Here is a 17446-nt window from a genome sequence, read left to right on the forward strand (position 1 = left end):
AGTAGAGAAACTCTCAGAATGTGAAGTGTGGGGGCAAAAAACAGAGAAAGAGCCTGAGTTAGACAGTTCCTCATGAGTTTGAGTCTTTATTAAGTAGTCCAGGAACAAATAACAACGAAAAAGTCTATGACTATGCAAAATAATTATCTTTATTATAAATCAAGGACAACATTTAGCTGAAAGATACTCTATGCCACATGTGTGATAAGCTGATAATAAAGGGAAACTTGTATTCTTTTCCAATCCTTTGTGACATAAAGCCAGATTTTTATCTCACTTACACTGATGTAAATCCAGAGTCACTCCATTGATTTAATGTGAGTTAATTCAGAATAACACCATTGTATCTTGAGATCAGAATCTGACCCATGCTGTCTTGATAGAAATGTAAATTCATATATTATAAAGCTAAAAGGGACACTGTGACCATCTAGTCTGACTCCCTGCATAACACAGGCCATAGGACTTCCCTGAATTAATTCCTGTTTGAACTAGAGCATTCATTTTATAAAACAAAACAAAAAAATCCAAGTTTGATTTAAAAATTTCCAGTAATGGAGAATCCACTACAATCCTTGATAAATTGTTCCAATGGTTATTTACCCTCACTCTTAAAAAGTTGTGCCTTATTTCTAGTCTCAATTTGTCAAGCCTAAATTTTCATCTATTGGATAATATTATACCTTTGTCTGCTAGATTAAAAATCCCTCTATTATAAAATTTCTGCTTCCCATATAGGAGGCTATAGCCTGTGATTAAGCTACGCCTTAACCTTTTCTTTGTTAAACTAAACAGATTGAGCTTCTTGAGTCTTTCACTATAATGGCATGTTTTCCAATCCTTTAAGCTTTCTCATCTCTCTTCACTGAACCCTCTCCAATTTATCAACATCTGTCTTCAACTATGGACACCTCTACTGAACACAGCCTCGTATGCTCTTAAATAAACAGCTATGTTAACTTCAACTCCATCAAAAAAAAAGTAGTGATTGACAGTGATTTTAACTAATTCCACAATTTTTATTTATTTATTTATTTTTATTTGAACTGGTAACCCCAAGTATCTTGAAGCACCAGCACTCTCCATAGATTTCAGAGCAGCAGCCGTGTTAGTCTATATTCGCAAAAAGAAAAGGAGTACTTGTGGCACCTTAGAGACCAACAAATTTATTTGAGCATAAGCTTTCGTGAGCTACAGCTCACTTCATCGGATGCATTCAGTGGAAAATACAGTGGGGAGATATATATACACAGAGAACATGAAATGATGGATGTTACCATACACACTGTAACGAGAGTGATCACTTACGATGAGCTAATACCAGTGGGGGCGGGGGAGGAACCTTTTGTAGTGGTAATCAAGGTGGGCCATTTCCAGCAGTTGAAGAGAACCTCTGAGGAACGGGGAGGGGGGAAATAAACATTGGTAAATAGTTTTACTTTGTGTAATGACCCATCCACCCCCTCCCCGCCCCCGCTCTCCTGCTGGTATTAGCTCATCTTAAGTGATCACTCTCCTTACAGGTTTCAGAGTAACAGCCGTGTTAGTCTGTATTTGCAAAAAGAAAAGGAGTACTTGTGGCACCTTAGAGACTAACCAATTTATCTGAGCATGAGCTTTCGTGAGCTACAGCTCACTTCATCGGATGCACACCGTGGAAACTGCAGACTAGTCTGCTGCAGTTTCCACGGTATGCATCCGATGAAGTGAGCTGTAGCTCACGAAAGCTCATGCTCAGATAAATTGGTTAGTCTCTAAGGTGCCACAAGTACTCTCCTTACAGTGTGTATGGTAACACCCATCGTTTCATGTTCTCTGTGTATATAAATCTCCCCACTATATTTTCCACTGAATGCATCTGATGAAGTGAGCTGTAGCTCACGAAAGCTTATGCTCAAATAAATGTGTTAGTCTCTAAGGTGCCACAAGTACTCCTTTTCTTTTTACTCCATAGAGATGCTTTCCACAGGAGGAAAAAAAAAACAAATTTGATGTTCATAATGGTGTTCAATGCTTTAAACACAAGTTTTTAGGGATAATGTGACATCATGTTTCCCTTTTAATTATTTCATTCCCCTGCCTTCCTGTCAGACAGGTGCTTTAGCACATTCCCCCCTGCCCAGATTTTACGGAAGGATAAGGATTAAAGGGGAACATGAGTACCAAAAGTTGCAAATGTTTGAAAACACATTTTTAAATTTAATCATTATCTTAGGCTATGTCTACTAGAGAGTTTATAGTGGCGCAGGTGTACTGATGCAGCTGTGCCGCTATAAGATCTCTTGTGTAGCTGCTCTATGCTGACAGGAGAGAGCTCTCCCGTCGACATGATTAATCTGCCCTCAATGAGTGGTAGATGACTAACTATATTGGCTGGAGAAGCTCTTCCACAGACATAGCGTTGTGCACACAAGTGCATATGATAGCATAATTTATGTCACTCATCATGGGGGTGGAATATTCAAACCCCTGAGTGACATAGGTTTAGCCAATACAAGTGGTTGTGTGGACATTGCCTTAGACTCAATAAATAGTGAGAGAAAGCTTTCAGGGAACGAAGGGCCTCATCCAAAGCTAATTAAGTCAATGGAACAGCTCCTGTTGACTTCAGGGGCTTTGAATCAGGCCCTAAAGGGGAGAGGGGAGAAAATTAATTCCTACCGGCACTATCTTCCTCTAGCATTTGAGGAAGATATCCTACAACACCTGAAATCAGGAGATCAGAGGATGCAGCTTTTGTCTCCAAATTTGACTTCCTGCATGGATCCAGCAGGCTAGTCCCTTAATTCAGTAGTCATTAAACAATAAAATATGTGAAAAGATGGTTTGACTTTTATTGTTAGTTCCATAAGTCCCAGCTGTGTTTGTTCTTCAGCAGATTTAACCAATATATTTTTTTCCTAGAACAAAAATGGAAAATTAGTTATGAGGATAAGAAGTTCTTCATTTATCACCCACAGCATGCTGTATTTTGGGATGTGGTTGGTGAACTTAGAGGTAGGTCTAAGTGATATATTTTGACACCCTGCAAAAAATAGGGGACCAGATTCAGGCAGACGCTGCTTCCCAGAAATCCCTGCCCAGCTTCAGATGGAAGGTTTCTCTGCTATTCTGCCCCTACAACACGTTTGGAAAGGCCACTTTACAGGCCGGTAGAGACAGTAGCATTAGAGATGTGTTCTGGGGTGGGGCTAGTGGTCAGTAGGTGTGGTCTTTGTGTTTATGTGTAAACATCACATGATCTGGAAATAGTCCTGGCAAAAAGATCTGTTGCTGGCACTGAGCTGAGCTTGAGGCTTCTGCTGTCCAGAATACAGGTGTACATTAATGCTACATTTGCTTTGTGCTTGTGTTGGGGACCACTTCACATAGTTTTTGAATTTGGCCTACTAAATTGTGAGAATGTGTTTCGCTATGGTGTATTAAATGGGACTATAATGTTTGGTTGGTTTGTGGTGGAAGGTAGTAAATTAATTTAGGGCTTGATCCTAAGGTCATTGAAATCAATGATAAAACTCCCATTGACTGTAGTGGTGTAAGATCAGGGCTTTATGCAGGAAAGTTCAGCTGAGTAACAGCATGTGATTCTCAATGGGAAACCAATTTTAACCTAATTTTCCAGCTGGGTCTGAGACACAAAATGTTTAGGACTTAATTCTGCTCCAACTGACAACAAGAACAGAACGCCGATTAACTTCAAAAGGGGTAGGATGTAACCCTAGATTTAAGATTACGTAGTGAGTCTCTTCCAAATTAGAGGTGATGTCCCAGGTACTGTCTCCCTGATCACTGCTCTACATACAGTCTTCCTTTGGTTGTTTTGTGTCGCATTATGTTTTTCTTTCCGGCATTCTGCAACTTTATAATGCATTTATTTTTATATGATTGGATCCTTTAAACCTATCACTCCGACCCCTCATCCACTGGGCAATAGGGTTCAGAGTTTGTAGGACTGAGCCCTTACTTACTTATTGAAACTTGAAATTGGATGATATGTCTTTGGAACAATCTTCCCTGGGTGTACAAAACCAAAGATATAAATCATGACTACAGCTTGATATTTGCAGATGGCAGTTACCAGATTTGACAAAGCAGACTCATTTGATATGGAGGAAATGCAGTGCATTGTTCATATGTTTAAGCTGAGAATCCAAAGCACTGAGAGACACAACTCTATGTAAAATTCCTAGAGCCTTGATTCTCCATTGCCTTATGTAGTTATTTACAACTGTGCAAAGGGAGGGCAAAGTGGATGTATAACTCTATCATCAATGACAGGTTTCAGAGTAACAGCCGTGTTAGTCTGTATTCGCAAAAAGAAAAGGAGTACTTGTGGCACCTTAGAGACTAACCAATTTATTAGAGCATAAGCTTTCTTTCGCTTATGCTCTAATAAATTGGTTAGTCTCTAAGGTGCCATAAGTACTCCTTTTCTTTCTTCTATCATCAATGCAAGCTAATAAAGAAGTGTTTTGTTTGCTCCAGTAGATGGCACTATGTTCCCCTTGGGCTAAGTTTACCTATAGGTTCAATGCCAAAAAGCAACTGAGATTTTTCACTCTCTCATATTACGGCATACCTATTTCATTTTAGATCAAAATTTATATCCATCCCTAAAAACCTGGTGTTGCAACACTTTTTTAAATACTGTAAATTATTTACATTAAAATGCAGAATTGCAGAAATATTGCACTACTATTTACCACTTATATGGCACTTTATATTTTCAAATTATTCTCACAGATCCTATTTTATGGGTGGGGAAACGGAGGTACAGAATTTAAGGCCACATAATAATTCAGCTTCACAGCCAGCATTAGAATTCAAGAGATTCCTGTGCACACTAACATTACTGTTAATATTTACATATTAATTACTATATTAACGTTAGCTTTACACCTTAAATGTCACTGAAAAACATTTTAAACAAACAGGCAAATTAAAGGCTTAACCAGCTGATTGCTGCTTCCCAAGCAATGGAAAAATTTGCCTATTAAAATGGGATCTGCTATTATGGCTAAAGTAGCAGTGAGGCACGTGTTTTCACTGACATTGCAGTGCCACTGTTTTAAGTTCGATGGCTGACGTGAAAAACAGTTTTAGCCAAGTTGCAGAGCCTGCACACATACAATGAAGGAGTAACCAAAAGGGAAGTGGGTGAGGTTATTACATCCTGTGTTTATTATATCTCCTTTGTGCTCATTGCACCAATTCCTGAAGGCCATCTTGTAGTTTCTTTGATAATAATAGGTCTTGCAAACCATCACTCAGCAAAGGCAAGGCTGGGCAGTCTCAGTGACGTCAGGATCTTATGTCTGAAAAGTGTTTTGAAGGGTTAAAAAGTGCTAAGAAAAGGAAAAATGGAATAATTCCATATTTCCGTAACAATACAATGTAAAGCATAGGAGTTAGAGATTGAACAGATCTTTTAGATAATCATGACTCTTTCCCTGCCAGTGCAGGACTCTACTTACAGGACATTTTTCCGTGTTTTGTACAGTCTTATTTTTAAATATGACAAGCAAAGGGATTTCCTTCACTCCCCTTGGGAGATAGCTCCACAGCCTAAATAACTTTTGCTGATGGGAAGTTCCTCCCAATTTCCCAAATTTCAGTTTCATCCCACTACTCCTAGTTACGCATTCTTATATGACCCAAAATGATTGTGCAATAAAATAATACCAATTGTGCCTTTGGATTTCATTTCTCTCTGCTGTCCACTTGCAAGCTTCCTTCACTTTGCTTGCTGGCTGCTGGCACTTTAGGAGAGACATGCTGTTTTGTTTAAATCCTCCACATTCTTTGCTGTGCCATTTCCCCATTGGCCGGATGGGGCCATCCTTCCTGCTGTGGCTGCTGATGTCAGATATACACTCAGACCCAAGCTGAGGCTGCTGCTGCAGAGACTCCTCAGTTCTGCTAGCTACCTCTCACACACACAGAGCTGTGGTGGGGGAAACCCAAGCCCCAGGAAGGATCAAAGGTGTGTGTGTGGGGAAATATCAGGCAGCAGATCCAGTCTCTCCCCCACAGTGCAGAACTAGTGCGTGCATAATAGCAGCTGTAATACGGAGAGGAAGAGGGAGCCGTGTTTATCAGCCTGGAAAGGAAACGTTGTAAAGCCTTTGTCCTGGAAGTAAGCATCTCATCCTTGCTGCTGCCACTGCTCCAATATACTGCTGCTGGTGACATTAATATTTGAGGCTGGTTGTTTTGGGGTTGGTTTGTTTTTGATTGCTCCAGGCATGTCTTGATATAGCTGAAAAGGAACTGTCATTTTAATACATTTCCAACGGATGTCTTTGACTTTAAAGATCTCATTTGATGTTTGAGACTTCTTTGTGTGTATGTATGTGTGGGAAATTCACATGATCTCAGTTTGAAGGAGGAAGAACTGGAAGAAAGGAGCAGTTGTATTGGTTTTTCTTCTTGCTGGGTCATCCCTCCTAGATGGTAGTGTTGGGGTCTTTTGAGCACATTGTCAAGTACACACTCAACCAAGGGTTTGATTCATTTTTCTGTGGTTTTGTTTTTGCCGTGATCAGAGTGCAGAAATAACCACTCTTCTCCAGCTTTGCTGGTTTGCAGCAGAAATATGCTCTTGAAGGAGTACCGGATCTGTATGCCTTTGACAGTTGAAGAGGTAGGTGCATTCACTAATAATGCTTATAGTGCATTAGGTTATTTGTCCTTTTCCCCCCTGAATGATGGCTCAAAGGGAGGTTAGAAAAAATTAGTTATTTTGTGTTTATTGTACTGTCATTTTTCTTTGTACAATGAACTCTTTCCTGTTGTGATTGGTGTAGAGAAGCATATTTCCATTGCAAAATAAGGAAATCTTATGTAAGTGAAAGTAAGTGTAATGAATTCACTGTCATCGAAGTATTAGTTGTAATAATTTAGAAATCAAATTTTTTGAAAGGGTTGATGTGTGTTGAGATCTAGAATCTGATAAAGCATTTGTCCAATAAACCCAACTTCTAAATACATGAAAACCTTCCTTCTTTAGACTTAAAGATCTCCCTTACATCATTGTTAATAAAAATGGCCTTAAACTTAATGATTGTAGTGTGTAGATCTCTGATAAAACAATTAATCAGTACGCTTTTAGTATTGGAAAAAAGTATTTTAAAGTCATGTTGCTTTCTATCAATCAGACTAAATTCTCTGGGTTATGGACATTATATTTTTATGTGCCTGCAAAGTATCATGCACATTTATGGCCATCTATACATATCAAAATATGTATATGTAATAGATTACTTAGACATATATACATAGATGTATAGTGAGTGTGTGTTTGTAAGTGTAATAAATACCTAGACATCTAAAGGCCTGCTAATTCATACATATGTGAGTATGATGGTGATGGAGCTTTCTTGTTGCACAGTGCCACACACAAATAAAAGGATTAGATGCTGCTTTATCAGTTCTTTATGTTGCTGTGGTGGACACTAAAAGAAGAGAGGAGTTACTGTTTTGAAAGTATGACAAACATCAATCCCTTGTCTAACAGCCCTAGACATTTGACGGTGCCTCTTCAGGTCAATCAAAAACTGAACGTGCATCACATATTTCTTTTGCAAACACCCACACTCAGAAAAGTTTCTTTTTTTTCTACTTTTGCTTTTGTCAATGTGGCAGATCATTTGGTTTCTAAGTCCTTTCTGAGCCACCAGAGGGCGCTTTAAATACATTTCTTTTACTGCCGGCTTTTCTTCCCCCATCCCACTCTCTATTTGGTGCAGAAATGTATATAAAGGCAGTGGGAATACTAATATTATAGTGATTTTATTGCAGTTAATTTGTATCACATAGTTTAAATATAGCACTGCATTGTCTTTACATATCTGGAAATCTGCTAGACTTCAGTGATGTGTAATGTTTGTGCTTTTGGTATTTATGTAGTAAAATGTACCGACAATAGCACAATTGTAGCTAGTCCTGCATTTCTTGCACTCTACAAACTCCCACTCCAGTCAGTGGGAACTTGGGGTCGTCTAGGAATGTAGGATTTAGCCCAAAAAGATAATACCTCTTCGGTATCTGAATGCAGTAGTTGACTATTAAATATTATTACATACAAAGGGTCCCCAAAAGGTATTGTAAGTATTCCAGGTTAAAATATAAAAGATGGTCACAAAATCCATTTACTTTACAGATCAAAGTATCCATTATGTTATTTGTTTAAATGACTACTTTCAGATTAATATTTTGCTACCCATTATGGATAATTTTTCCCCCCAGTGTATAGTGTGGAGTCCCTGTTGTCATGTCAGTAAGCACACTTGGGGATACTCCTATGGATCTACTTAATTGGAAAATTAAAGTAATATTTTTAAACTGCTGAATTTCAGATTTGGTTTTGTGATAGGGGTCCAGTCCTGCGCCCGTAGAAATTAGTGGCCAAACTGACTTCTGTGGGACCAGGATCATCAGAAAGCCATATGTATATGTTCCAAGGTAATAATTCTCCTGTTCTCACATATGTGTGTTAGCTGCAACAATTGTTTCAAAGAAGAAATTGATAGAATAAGCTGTCATGTTGAACTGTAGCTCTTAACTTGTTCAGTCTGTTATTTTATTGGAAGAAGCAGTTTGTCAAAGCCAAACTTCTTTGAACTCAAGCTGCCCTCAAACGATCACAGTGAATTAATAGCAGTTAGTTATGTGTTCAGAAAGGAAACAAGTTCCTTTTCCTTTTAAAAATTAATTTACATAGCATTCTAGGGTGGAGAGAAAATCAAAACCCCTGATACAGCACGTAGCACAAAGGGGTCCTGGTCCATAAGTAAGGCTCCTTGGCACTATGGTAATACAAATAAATAATATAATAAATATAAGGATGCATCACATTCTGTACAGGGAGACTCAGGTGAGCAAGATTAGGTTGAAAATCTTTTGTCCTGTATGATATGCACAGAATTATTTAGGATGCCCACTCTTGCTGCAGATTGTTCTCTGGTGTTAAATCATCCATTATTCCAACTGAGAACCACAGCTTACTTTATCTTACTTTAATTCACTGTTTACCATTTCCAACCATCTCTGAACAGTTTAAATACCTTACTTTATAAGAACATAAGAATGGCCATATTGCGTCAGTCCAATGGTCTAGCCCAATATCCTGTCTTCCATCAGTGGCCACTGACAGATGATTCAGAGGGAATGAACAGAACAGGGCAATTTATTGAGTGATCCATCCCCTGTCGTCCAGTCCCAGCTTTTAGCAGTCAGAGGTTTACGGACACTCAGAGCATGGGGTTACATCCCTGAGGATCTTGTCTAATAGCCATTGATGGATCTATCCACCATGAATTTATCTAATTCTTTTTTGAACCCAATTATAGTTTTGGCCTTCACAACATTTGTTGTGTGAAGAAGTACTTCCTTATGTTTGTTTTAAATCTACTGCCTATTAATTTCATTGGGTGACCCCTAGTTCTTGTGTTATGTGAAGAGGTAAATAACATTTCCTTACTCACTTTCTCCATATCATCATGACTTCTATCAAATCTCCCCCCACTCCCTATCATCTCTTTTCCAAGCTGAACAGTCCCAGTCTTTTTAAATCTTTCCTCATACGGTTGAAATAAGTTGAAATGAGAGTTTAGTTGTACGCACTAATGTAATATTACCATTGTCCATATACATTACTGACAGCATGTCTACTTCCAAACTGATGCATTGTGGATAGCGGCGCTCATCTTCTGAAAACTAAGAAACATTTTGGAGCTAGATACAGAGAGGTCTAACTGCCTCCTGCAAGCTGTTTATTGACCTCAAATCCTGTGGGATTCAGTGGGAATTGAGGGTGTGCAAAACCTTGCAGGATTAGGATGTTAGTAACTAGTTGAAAAATGCAGCATTTCTTTCTTACACAAGAGCTTGGATTTCTTTCCTATTCTGTATAGGTTCTTATACCTCTCTCATTACCGAAATATCTGAGCACTATCCTGTAGCGTATTATGCAATGTGACTGACATCTTTCATGTATTCATTCTCATATCCTCTCCCTAGGAAGAGAAGTGTGTGCAGTGGAGTGTCTTGTTTTGTTAGGGCTTTGTTTTGTTTTGTGCCCCTTTCCTTATTAAGAATCCTATTGCACTGTTCCTTCCCCCATTTGAAAGTTCTGGCTATGAGCCTATGCACTTTATACATGAAATCATGAAATGCTCTGTCTCCAAAGAGACTTTTCCATGGCTGTTGTTTCGTTTTGAGTTGATTTTTTTTAGTACTGATCTACGAATTATTCATGCATAAAACTCTCACATAACATGAATGAAAAAGAAGAATCCTTCCTTACTCTTCAGTGTTGTGTTGGGGTTCCCCTGAGACCTTTTCCACTCAGTTCGACTCCAGTCTCGGTACTCAGTTGCCTTTATTTGTCATACGGCAAAGCTACACTGAGTAGATCAAACTCAAGCATAGGAGGTGGGTATAAGGCATACCGCACATCCAGATACACAGCAAACCTCTTCCTTTATATATTTGTGTGCATAATTTTGTAAATAAATATAATTTGTGTGTAAAAATGGAATTCTGTGTTTAAATCAAGTAGTTAAATGTCTGCCTGATTTGTCCAGAAGTAAATCTGCACAGACAAATGCAGCAGCTATTTCAATGCTCCTTTGATCATTAGGTCCTGGATATTATTTCAAGAGAAAATGTCATTTAGACTCAAAAATTGATACATCTCAAAATAACAGGGCAGTGCTAATTTCAGGTTTAGACCTTTTGTATCAGATGTGCTGGGGCCAACTGCTGTTGTCCTTTAAAAGGCAAATCTTCCATTGAAGCGACCAGCAGTTCCACCAAAGTATAGAATGTAAGAGAGAGCCCTGAAATTTTATTTTGGAGTCTGAGCCACCAAGCAAGAATCCTGTCCCATATCTAGGTCCTTATGAAGACACGTATTCTGGAGGGGTTCTGCCATACATAGTAGCTTCTCCATAACTACTCTAGCTTGTCTACTTAGGACAGTCAATTGCGTATTGATGCCATTGAAGATTAATGCCCTGGTTCAAAGCAGGTAATGTCAGTGGGAGTTTTTTCTGTACATCTGTAGCATTAGTTCCTTAGTATTAGCAATTAAAACATGCCCAAGGATACAATTTAATATTGGTTAATATTGCCATTAACTGAAATATTATTAAGTATATATTTTGCCCTAAGGTCCAGATTATCCCTGGCTTTTGTGCAAGGATACAAGGTAAAGTCCAGGGAAGAGAAGTACATCTTTGCATATTTGCTCTGTATACCACAAAGCTCAGTCTTTCACTGAGCTCTTGCTAGGATATTGTGGCTCCATGCCATCCTCCTCCACCTTTAAGGCTGTCGCTAAATGTCACAGTCAAGTCATTACAGGGTATGTCCACACTGCAATTAAACACCTGTGGCTGACCTTTGTCAGCTGACACAGACTGGGGCTGTAAAATTGCAGTTTAGATGTTTGGGCTTGGGCTGAAGCCTGGGCTCTGGGACCCTCCCCCTTGTGATATCCCAGAATTTGGGCTCCTGCCTGAGCCCAAATGTCTAAACTGCAGTTTTACAGCCCCACAGCCCAAGCCTGAGTCAGCTGACAAGGGCCAATAACAGGTGTTTAATTGAAGACATAGCCACAGAGAGAACTGCGTGTCAGTTGCCATGAGTCTAGAATTGTTTTCAAATATTACATTGGAAACTGTCTAATTACCTAAGTAATAGTCTGGGAAATGTCCTGTTGACTGCTTTCCCAGGATAAACACAACTACAGGCAAGACTTTCCAAATTTAACCAAAATATAAATGATGTCTGACTAGCCCTCATAATGCAATTGCCCACCACATGCTAATTCTGTCATCCTGGTTCCTCATCTTGTTGTACTTGCATGAGGAATTCAAAACCAGTCCCTCTGTTGACAGTCTTAAACTGTGCAAATTACAAAAGTAGTTTCTTTTCAATAGTACATAAGGAATCTAAAGTCTCATGAAGTAATTGTTTTGAACATATTTCCAATCTTCAAACCAGGCTGCAATTAACAAATCATTCCAGCTCTCAGTTTTCTTTCCCATTACATTTTAATTTGTTCATTTTAACAAATAGGAATGTTTATATTACATCATATGAGAAAACACTACAAGATCCTACATAATTTTTTAAAGTACCAAAGTCACTCAGAAAACTGTTGCTAAACAGCTGAAGTGTTCTGCCTGAAGATATTAAAAAGATTCAGAAAGGTTTGTGCTCCATACCAGATCATAATTCCTGTCTTTTTTCTGTGTAGAAAATATCTTGTGACTTTAATACCTTCCAGTTAAATTATCTGAAAATGTTGAGCAAACTGTACAGTATGGTGGGTGGGTGGGTGTGAATGTGCATATTGTGACGAGCAAGGGCAACAGGTAAAGCCTTGGATCTCTGTAATAATTCTCTGAGCGATGTCTGGGGAGAGATTGCTCTGTAGGGAAATGAGAGCCAGCAACCATTTCCTTCCAGTTTGGAAGACTGAGTTATTAATTGTTTAAAATTATATTAGAAAAATATGAAGTCATATCTCACCAACTTTTTGAAGCCAAATGCAAAACAAAGTGAGTCATCCTCAGCATTTTCCAGAGAATGGGCTGACTATCACCATTTCTCTTAGTTCTGGAGTTGGTATATGGGACCAGATCTTAAACTTCTTATTCTGAAGAAACTCCCAGTGAATAAAATAGCACAAATTCTTCTTTTATTTATTCTGGTACCAATCAAGAGTATCTCCACTGAAGTCAGTGGACTTATTCCCAATTTACACTGGAATAAATAAGAGCTGAATTTGGCCCTTGTAAAGTATTTAGGAGCAGCCTCATAGTCACATATCAAACAAGCAAAAACTGTCAAGATACTCTCAAATACAGACTGAATTATTTGTAAGTTTCAGTGAGTCAGGATTTTAGAGCTTCCAAATGGGAGTAATCATGAAAAGTGTCTGTCATGTTTCCAGACATCAAGTATTAGAGGTTTTCCCCCCAATATGGACTGTTTACATAAAAATATTTGAACAACCAGTTTTGTTTGGTGACAACCTATATTTGCATTCTAAGGAGCTTATGGACATCTAACCCTGAACAGCAGGCCCACCGATTTGGGGGGCCAAAGGGGCAATTGCCCAGGGGCCCGGGCAATTTAAAAGTGCAGTGCAGTGCAGTGGGGCTAAGGCAGGCTTCCTGCCCGACCCTTGCTCCGCAACGCTCCTGGAAGTGGCCGGCACATCCCTGTGGCCCCTGGGGAGGGGGTCTCCATGCACTGCCCCCACTCTGAGTGCCAACTCCACAGTTCCTATTGGTTGGGAACTGCGGCCAAAGGGAGCTGTGGGGGCGGTGCCTGTGGGCAGCGGTGTGCAGAGACCCTGTGGGCTCCCCGCCTAGGAGCCGCTGCCAGAGCAGCTTTCCGGTTGCTTTTGGGAGCTACCCAAGGTAAACGCTGACCCCCTGACCCCCTCCTGCATCCTAACCCCCTGCCCCAATTTAGAACACACATCCCGCACCAAACTCCCTCCCAGAGCCCACACCCCCTCCTGCACCCAAACCACCTCCCGTACCCAAACTCCCTCCCAGAGCCCACACCTCACAACCCCTCCTGCACCCAAACTCCCTACTGGAGCCTGCACCCAATACCCCCTCCCATACCCCAACCTCCTGCCCCAGCCTGGTGAAAGTGAGTGAGGGTGGGGGAGAGTGAGCGATGGAGGGAGGGGGGATGGAGTGAGCAGGAGGTGGGGCCTTTGAGAAGGAGTGGGAGTGGGGCAGGGCAAGGGTCTTTGGGTTTGCGCGATTAAACAGTTGGCAACCCTACCAGGTGGGCATGTGGAAGCTCTGGCCGTGCTGGAAGAGCGTGCCCAGCAGTGCAGCCGGCAGCTCGTTGGGCACCACCCAGTGCAGGCGCAGCACAGCCCAAATATCAGGTGGACCGTGTCCGTGGCTTGTGTGTGCTTGGGGGCCCATTGACTGTTCTGCCCTGTGGCCTGGAATTGCTGTGAGCGGGCCTGCGGAAGAGATTTCCTAGCCTGCTGATTGCTCTATGCACAAAGAGCAGGTTTTTTTAGCATGTCAGATGGAGAGATTTAAGGCTGTCTGAAACTATTTGGGGATGTGTTTGTATGCACAGAGAAGTAGCTGACAGTACTTATGTATCTGCATAATTATTTGCTGGATTGGGAACTTTTGCTCCAGTGGCTTCTATTACATGATCTTTCTAAGGGAAAATCTCTGTTATGGTAGTGAGGTACTGTATAGAAGGACACTGTCTTTTTCTCTAAACTACAATCACCCACCAGGGGGCAATACTGTAATCATTACTAATGAATAAAATAATCAATAGTTGTTTAGTCTTTTTTTCAAATATAACCCATGCATATGTTTTCAAAGAGATGTAATTAAATGGGACATTTGAATGGATAGCAACAAGTTGTTTGTAAGCAAGAGTAGGGCACATAAACATTAGATACATGTCAGATTAGGTTCATTTTTAATGACTTGTAACTCAAAAGCAGTCTGACCACATTCTTATCCTACACGGTGAGACTGGCAGTTTTCATACCAAGTTATAAGGGGTAGAAATCAAATATAATGAAGCCTGACTGAAGCCTTAGCTATGCAGAGACTATCATGTTTCCATTATCTTATTGTGATTTCCTCAAAGGATCTTGCAGCAGTTTTCAAATTGAAATGGAAAGAGATTTGTTCATCATCATTGCTCAACAGAACCTGGCTCACAATCTTTTATCTTCTTTCTGCAGATTAATCTGTTGAAGCACTGACGTGCTTGGCAGAAATGAATTAATGGCTAATTACTGATCTACACACTCTCCGGGCCTCCACTTTATACATCTTTTTTACTCTCCAAAAGAAAGCATTGTAAAAGACTCACGTGGACAAGCAGATCTGATCTGATATCTCATGGTCAGTCTTATCTGCTTACATCAAAAAGCCTTCATTAGAACATGACCTCAGATTGACCTTGAAGATGACAAGCTAGGGAGAACAGTTGTAACCATATAATAGCTAAAGCATGTGAAGCTATTACTATATAGGTCCTGCAAAGAGCCCGAAATAAATTGACTTCTAGTAATAACTATAGATGTTTTTGTTTTATTTTTATTTATAGTCTAGTAGTTTAGAAGAAATGGTTGGAAGCCAGGAGGGATGTGTTTTAAAGGGGGAAGAGAATGACTGGCCTGCTTTACACTTGAGCTTTCTATAGCCTCACTCAAGCCACCTGTGAACTGGAGAAAAGTGGAACAGATGTCAGATCTGAGTTGAACTCTTCTGCAAATAGATCAAAGATCAAAAATAATTCTTCTCTTCACTTCAGACCCATTTCATACTTCAACCCAATACTGTAAAAGAAAACAAAAGTGTTATTGGAAGATTCTGTGATGATTAATTGAAAAATGTATTGAGTTAATAAGAACTTGTCAATGGAAAAGATTAGATGTTAGCTGAGCAGCTCTCCCTATAAACACACACATGTAAATTACAATAAAAATACACTTGGGGTCAATGGAGAACAGTGTGTATTTCTTTCAGTGTTGAAGTCCTTTAGCTTTAAAAAGCAAAAAGGTTAACACTTACACTTTTGATTGGAAGGTTTCATCTGACATAATTTAGAGCCCGATCCTGCAGTCCCTTCACAGGAAGAGCTGCCAATTAATACTTTGCACTTATAGTATCTTTTATCCAAAGAGCTCTAGAGCACTCGAGAAATTTTGGTTTTGTCAAGAGCTCTGTGAGATAAGTTAGTATTTATTAGACTTATATTACAGATGGGGAAACTAAGGCACAGAGAGGGTAAGGCCTATATTTTCAAAAGTAGCCTCTAACTTTGAGTGCCTTAACTTAAGGGTTTTATCCCCTTAGCCAGATTGTCAGAGGTGCTGAGCACACTCAGTTCCTATCTAAGTTAATGGGAACGGCCAATGACCAACACCTCTGAAAATCAGGCCACTCTCATTTAGGTTCTAACTATGGATGGCTGTAGATGCCTAACTTTAAGCTCTGAAGTTTGAAAATTTTGGCTTTATAAGTACATTCTCCCTTGCTACAGTCTAATTTCCTTATCTGTTTTTGAGCTGTAATGCTGGAAATGCCCCATTTTTTGGATGCATTTTGTCAGACTCTAGATGATAATCTTCTTAATTTAAAAATAAAATATTAGGCAATTATAGTCCTTAAAGTGGAGTAAGATCTTTAAGTTTTTGGAGGGAAAAGATTTCTGCAATAGCCATATGAATAGGTTTGCTCCTGGAGACCCTCCCTGGTAAGCACTCTGGGTGAAGTAACCGACACAGAGAGTCCACCAAAGTACCTTCACCAAGTGTCTTTATTATTGTTTATGCACCAGGTACATCACAATATAGCAGCAGAGCTGTGAAGCCCTTTCCTGTTCCCTGGGTCAGCCTTGTTTTCTTCCCTGGGTTCTCCAGCTGGTAAACTAAATACCTCATTAGCTCATCAGGTTCTGTAGAGCTGTAAGTGATCTCTTCTGTCCTTTCAAATACAATCATGCTTCCTAAATCCCTCCTAGTCTAACTACACCCAGTGCCTGGTCTGATATATAGTGACTAGGATGCTGGCCTCCAAAGGGCTGAGATAGTTATGTTTGAAAATTAGCACCTCAGCCTGTGTGAGGGAATGTATCCAAGTTGGTCTGGCAGGTTTTAATACAGATAACATCTGTTAGGAATTGTCTTCTCCTTGACAAAATATTCTGCCTAGATGATCAGATAGCCCTATAATCAATGGTTTTGTCATTGACTGATTCATCCAGCATCCTCTGTGTGACTGGTGGACTGACAAACATGTTCCCCAAGCTGTCTTTTTATAGCTGAGTCAGTTGTGGTTGCTGGAATACATGCAGACATTGTAGTTAGCTATTCCATCCTGAATATCTGAACACCTGAAACAAAGATTTAGCTGTCATGCTAGACACTAATATACTGTTGGCATGAGAATCGTTCTGCATATACATACTGGCTCTTTAGTTACATTCCATGATTTTGGATGAGCATGAACCTTGGCTTTACATCCTTGTGCGTGGAAAAGAAAAACTCGTTTTTTAACTATCAGGAAAAAAACAAAAAAAAAGCAGTAAGCTATTGTTTGCAATTTCTCTAGCCCTTAGGGCTTCTACTTTCCTGGTTTACACACAACTCAGCAGCATTCACACTGACCAACAATACAGTTTGTAACATTTGCCACCTTGATCTTGACATTGAGCATCCTTCTTATATCGACATAAAAAGTCCTATAGAGCAGAATGTGTCCTCCATTGCAGCTTTTCTGTGATCCAATGGCCCCTTCAATGTAGACTTAAGAAGTCCATATTAGTTATTGCCCTAAAACTGTGAAACTGTTTCCCAGTGATGTACACACTGTTGAGACATATTTTCATCTAATTTACATCAGTGTAAAAATCCTGAGTAGCT

General features: G+C 39.8%; 1 protein-coding gene across 1 annotated transcript in view; it reads left to right on the forward strand.

The window, feature by feature from the left end:
* The window catches only part of PITPNC1 (phosphatidylinositol transfer protein cytoplasmic 1), a 200999-nt gene that overhangs the window by 2177 nt on the left and 181376 nt on the right, over positions 1 to 17446 (forward strand). Inside the window, exon 2 of the mRNA XM_078848644.1 lies at positions 2905 to 2997. Coding sequence (XP_078704770.1) covers positions 2905 to 2997 — 93 coding nt within the window. The remainder of the gene's footprint in view (positions 1 to 2904; positions 2998 to 17446) is intronic.

Source organism: Lepidochelys kempii, chromosome 14 (genome assembly GCF_965140285.1).
Source record: "Lepidochelys kempii isolate rLepKem1 chromosome 14, rLepKem1.hap1, whole genome shotgun sequence".
NCBI classification, from domain to species: Eukaryota; Metazoa; Chordata; order Testudines; family Cheloniidae; genus Lepidochelys; species Lepidochelys kempii.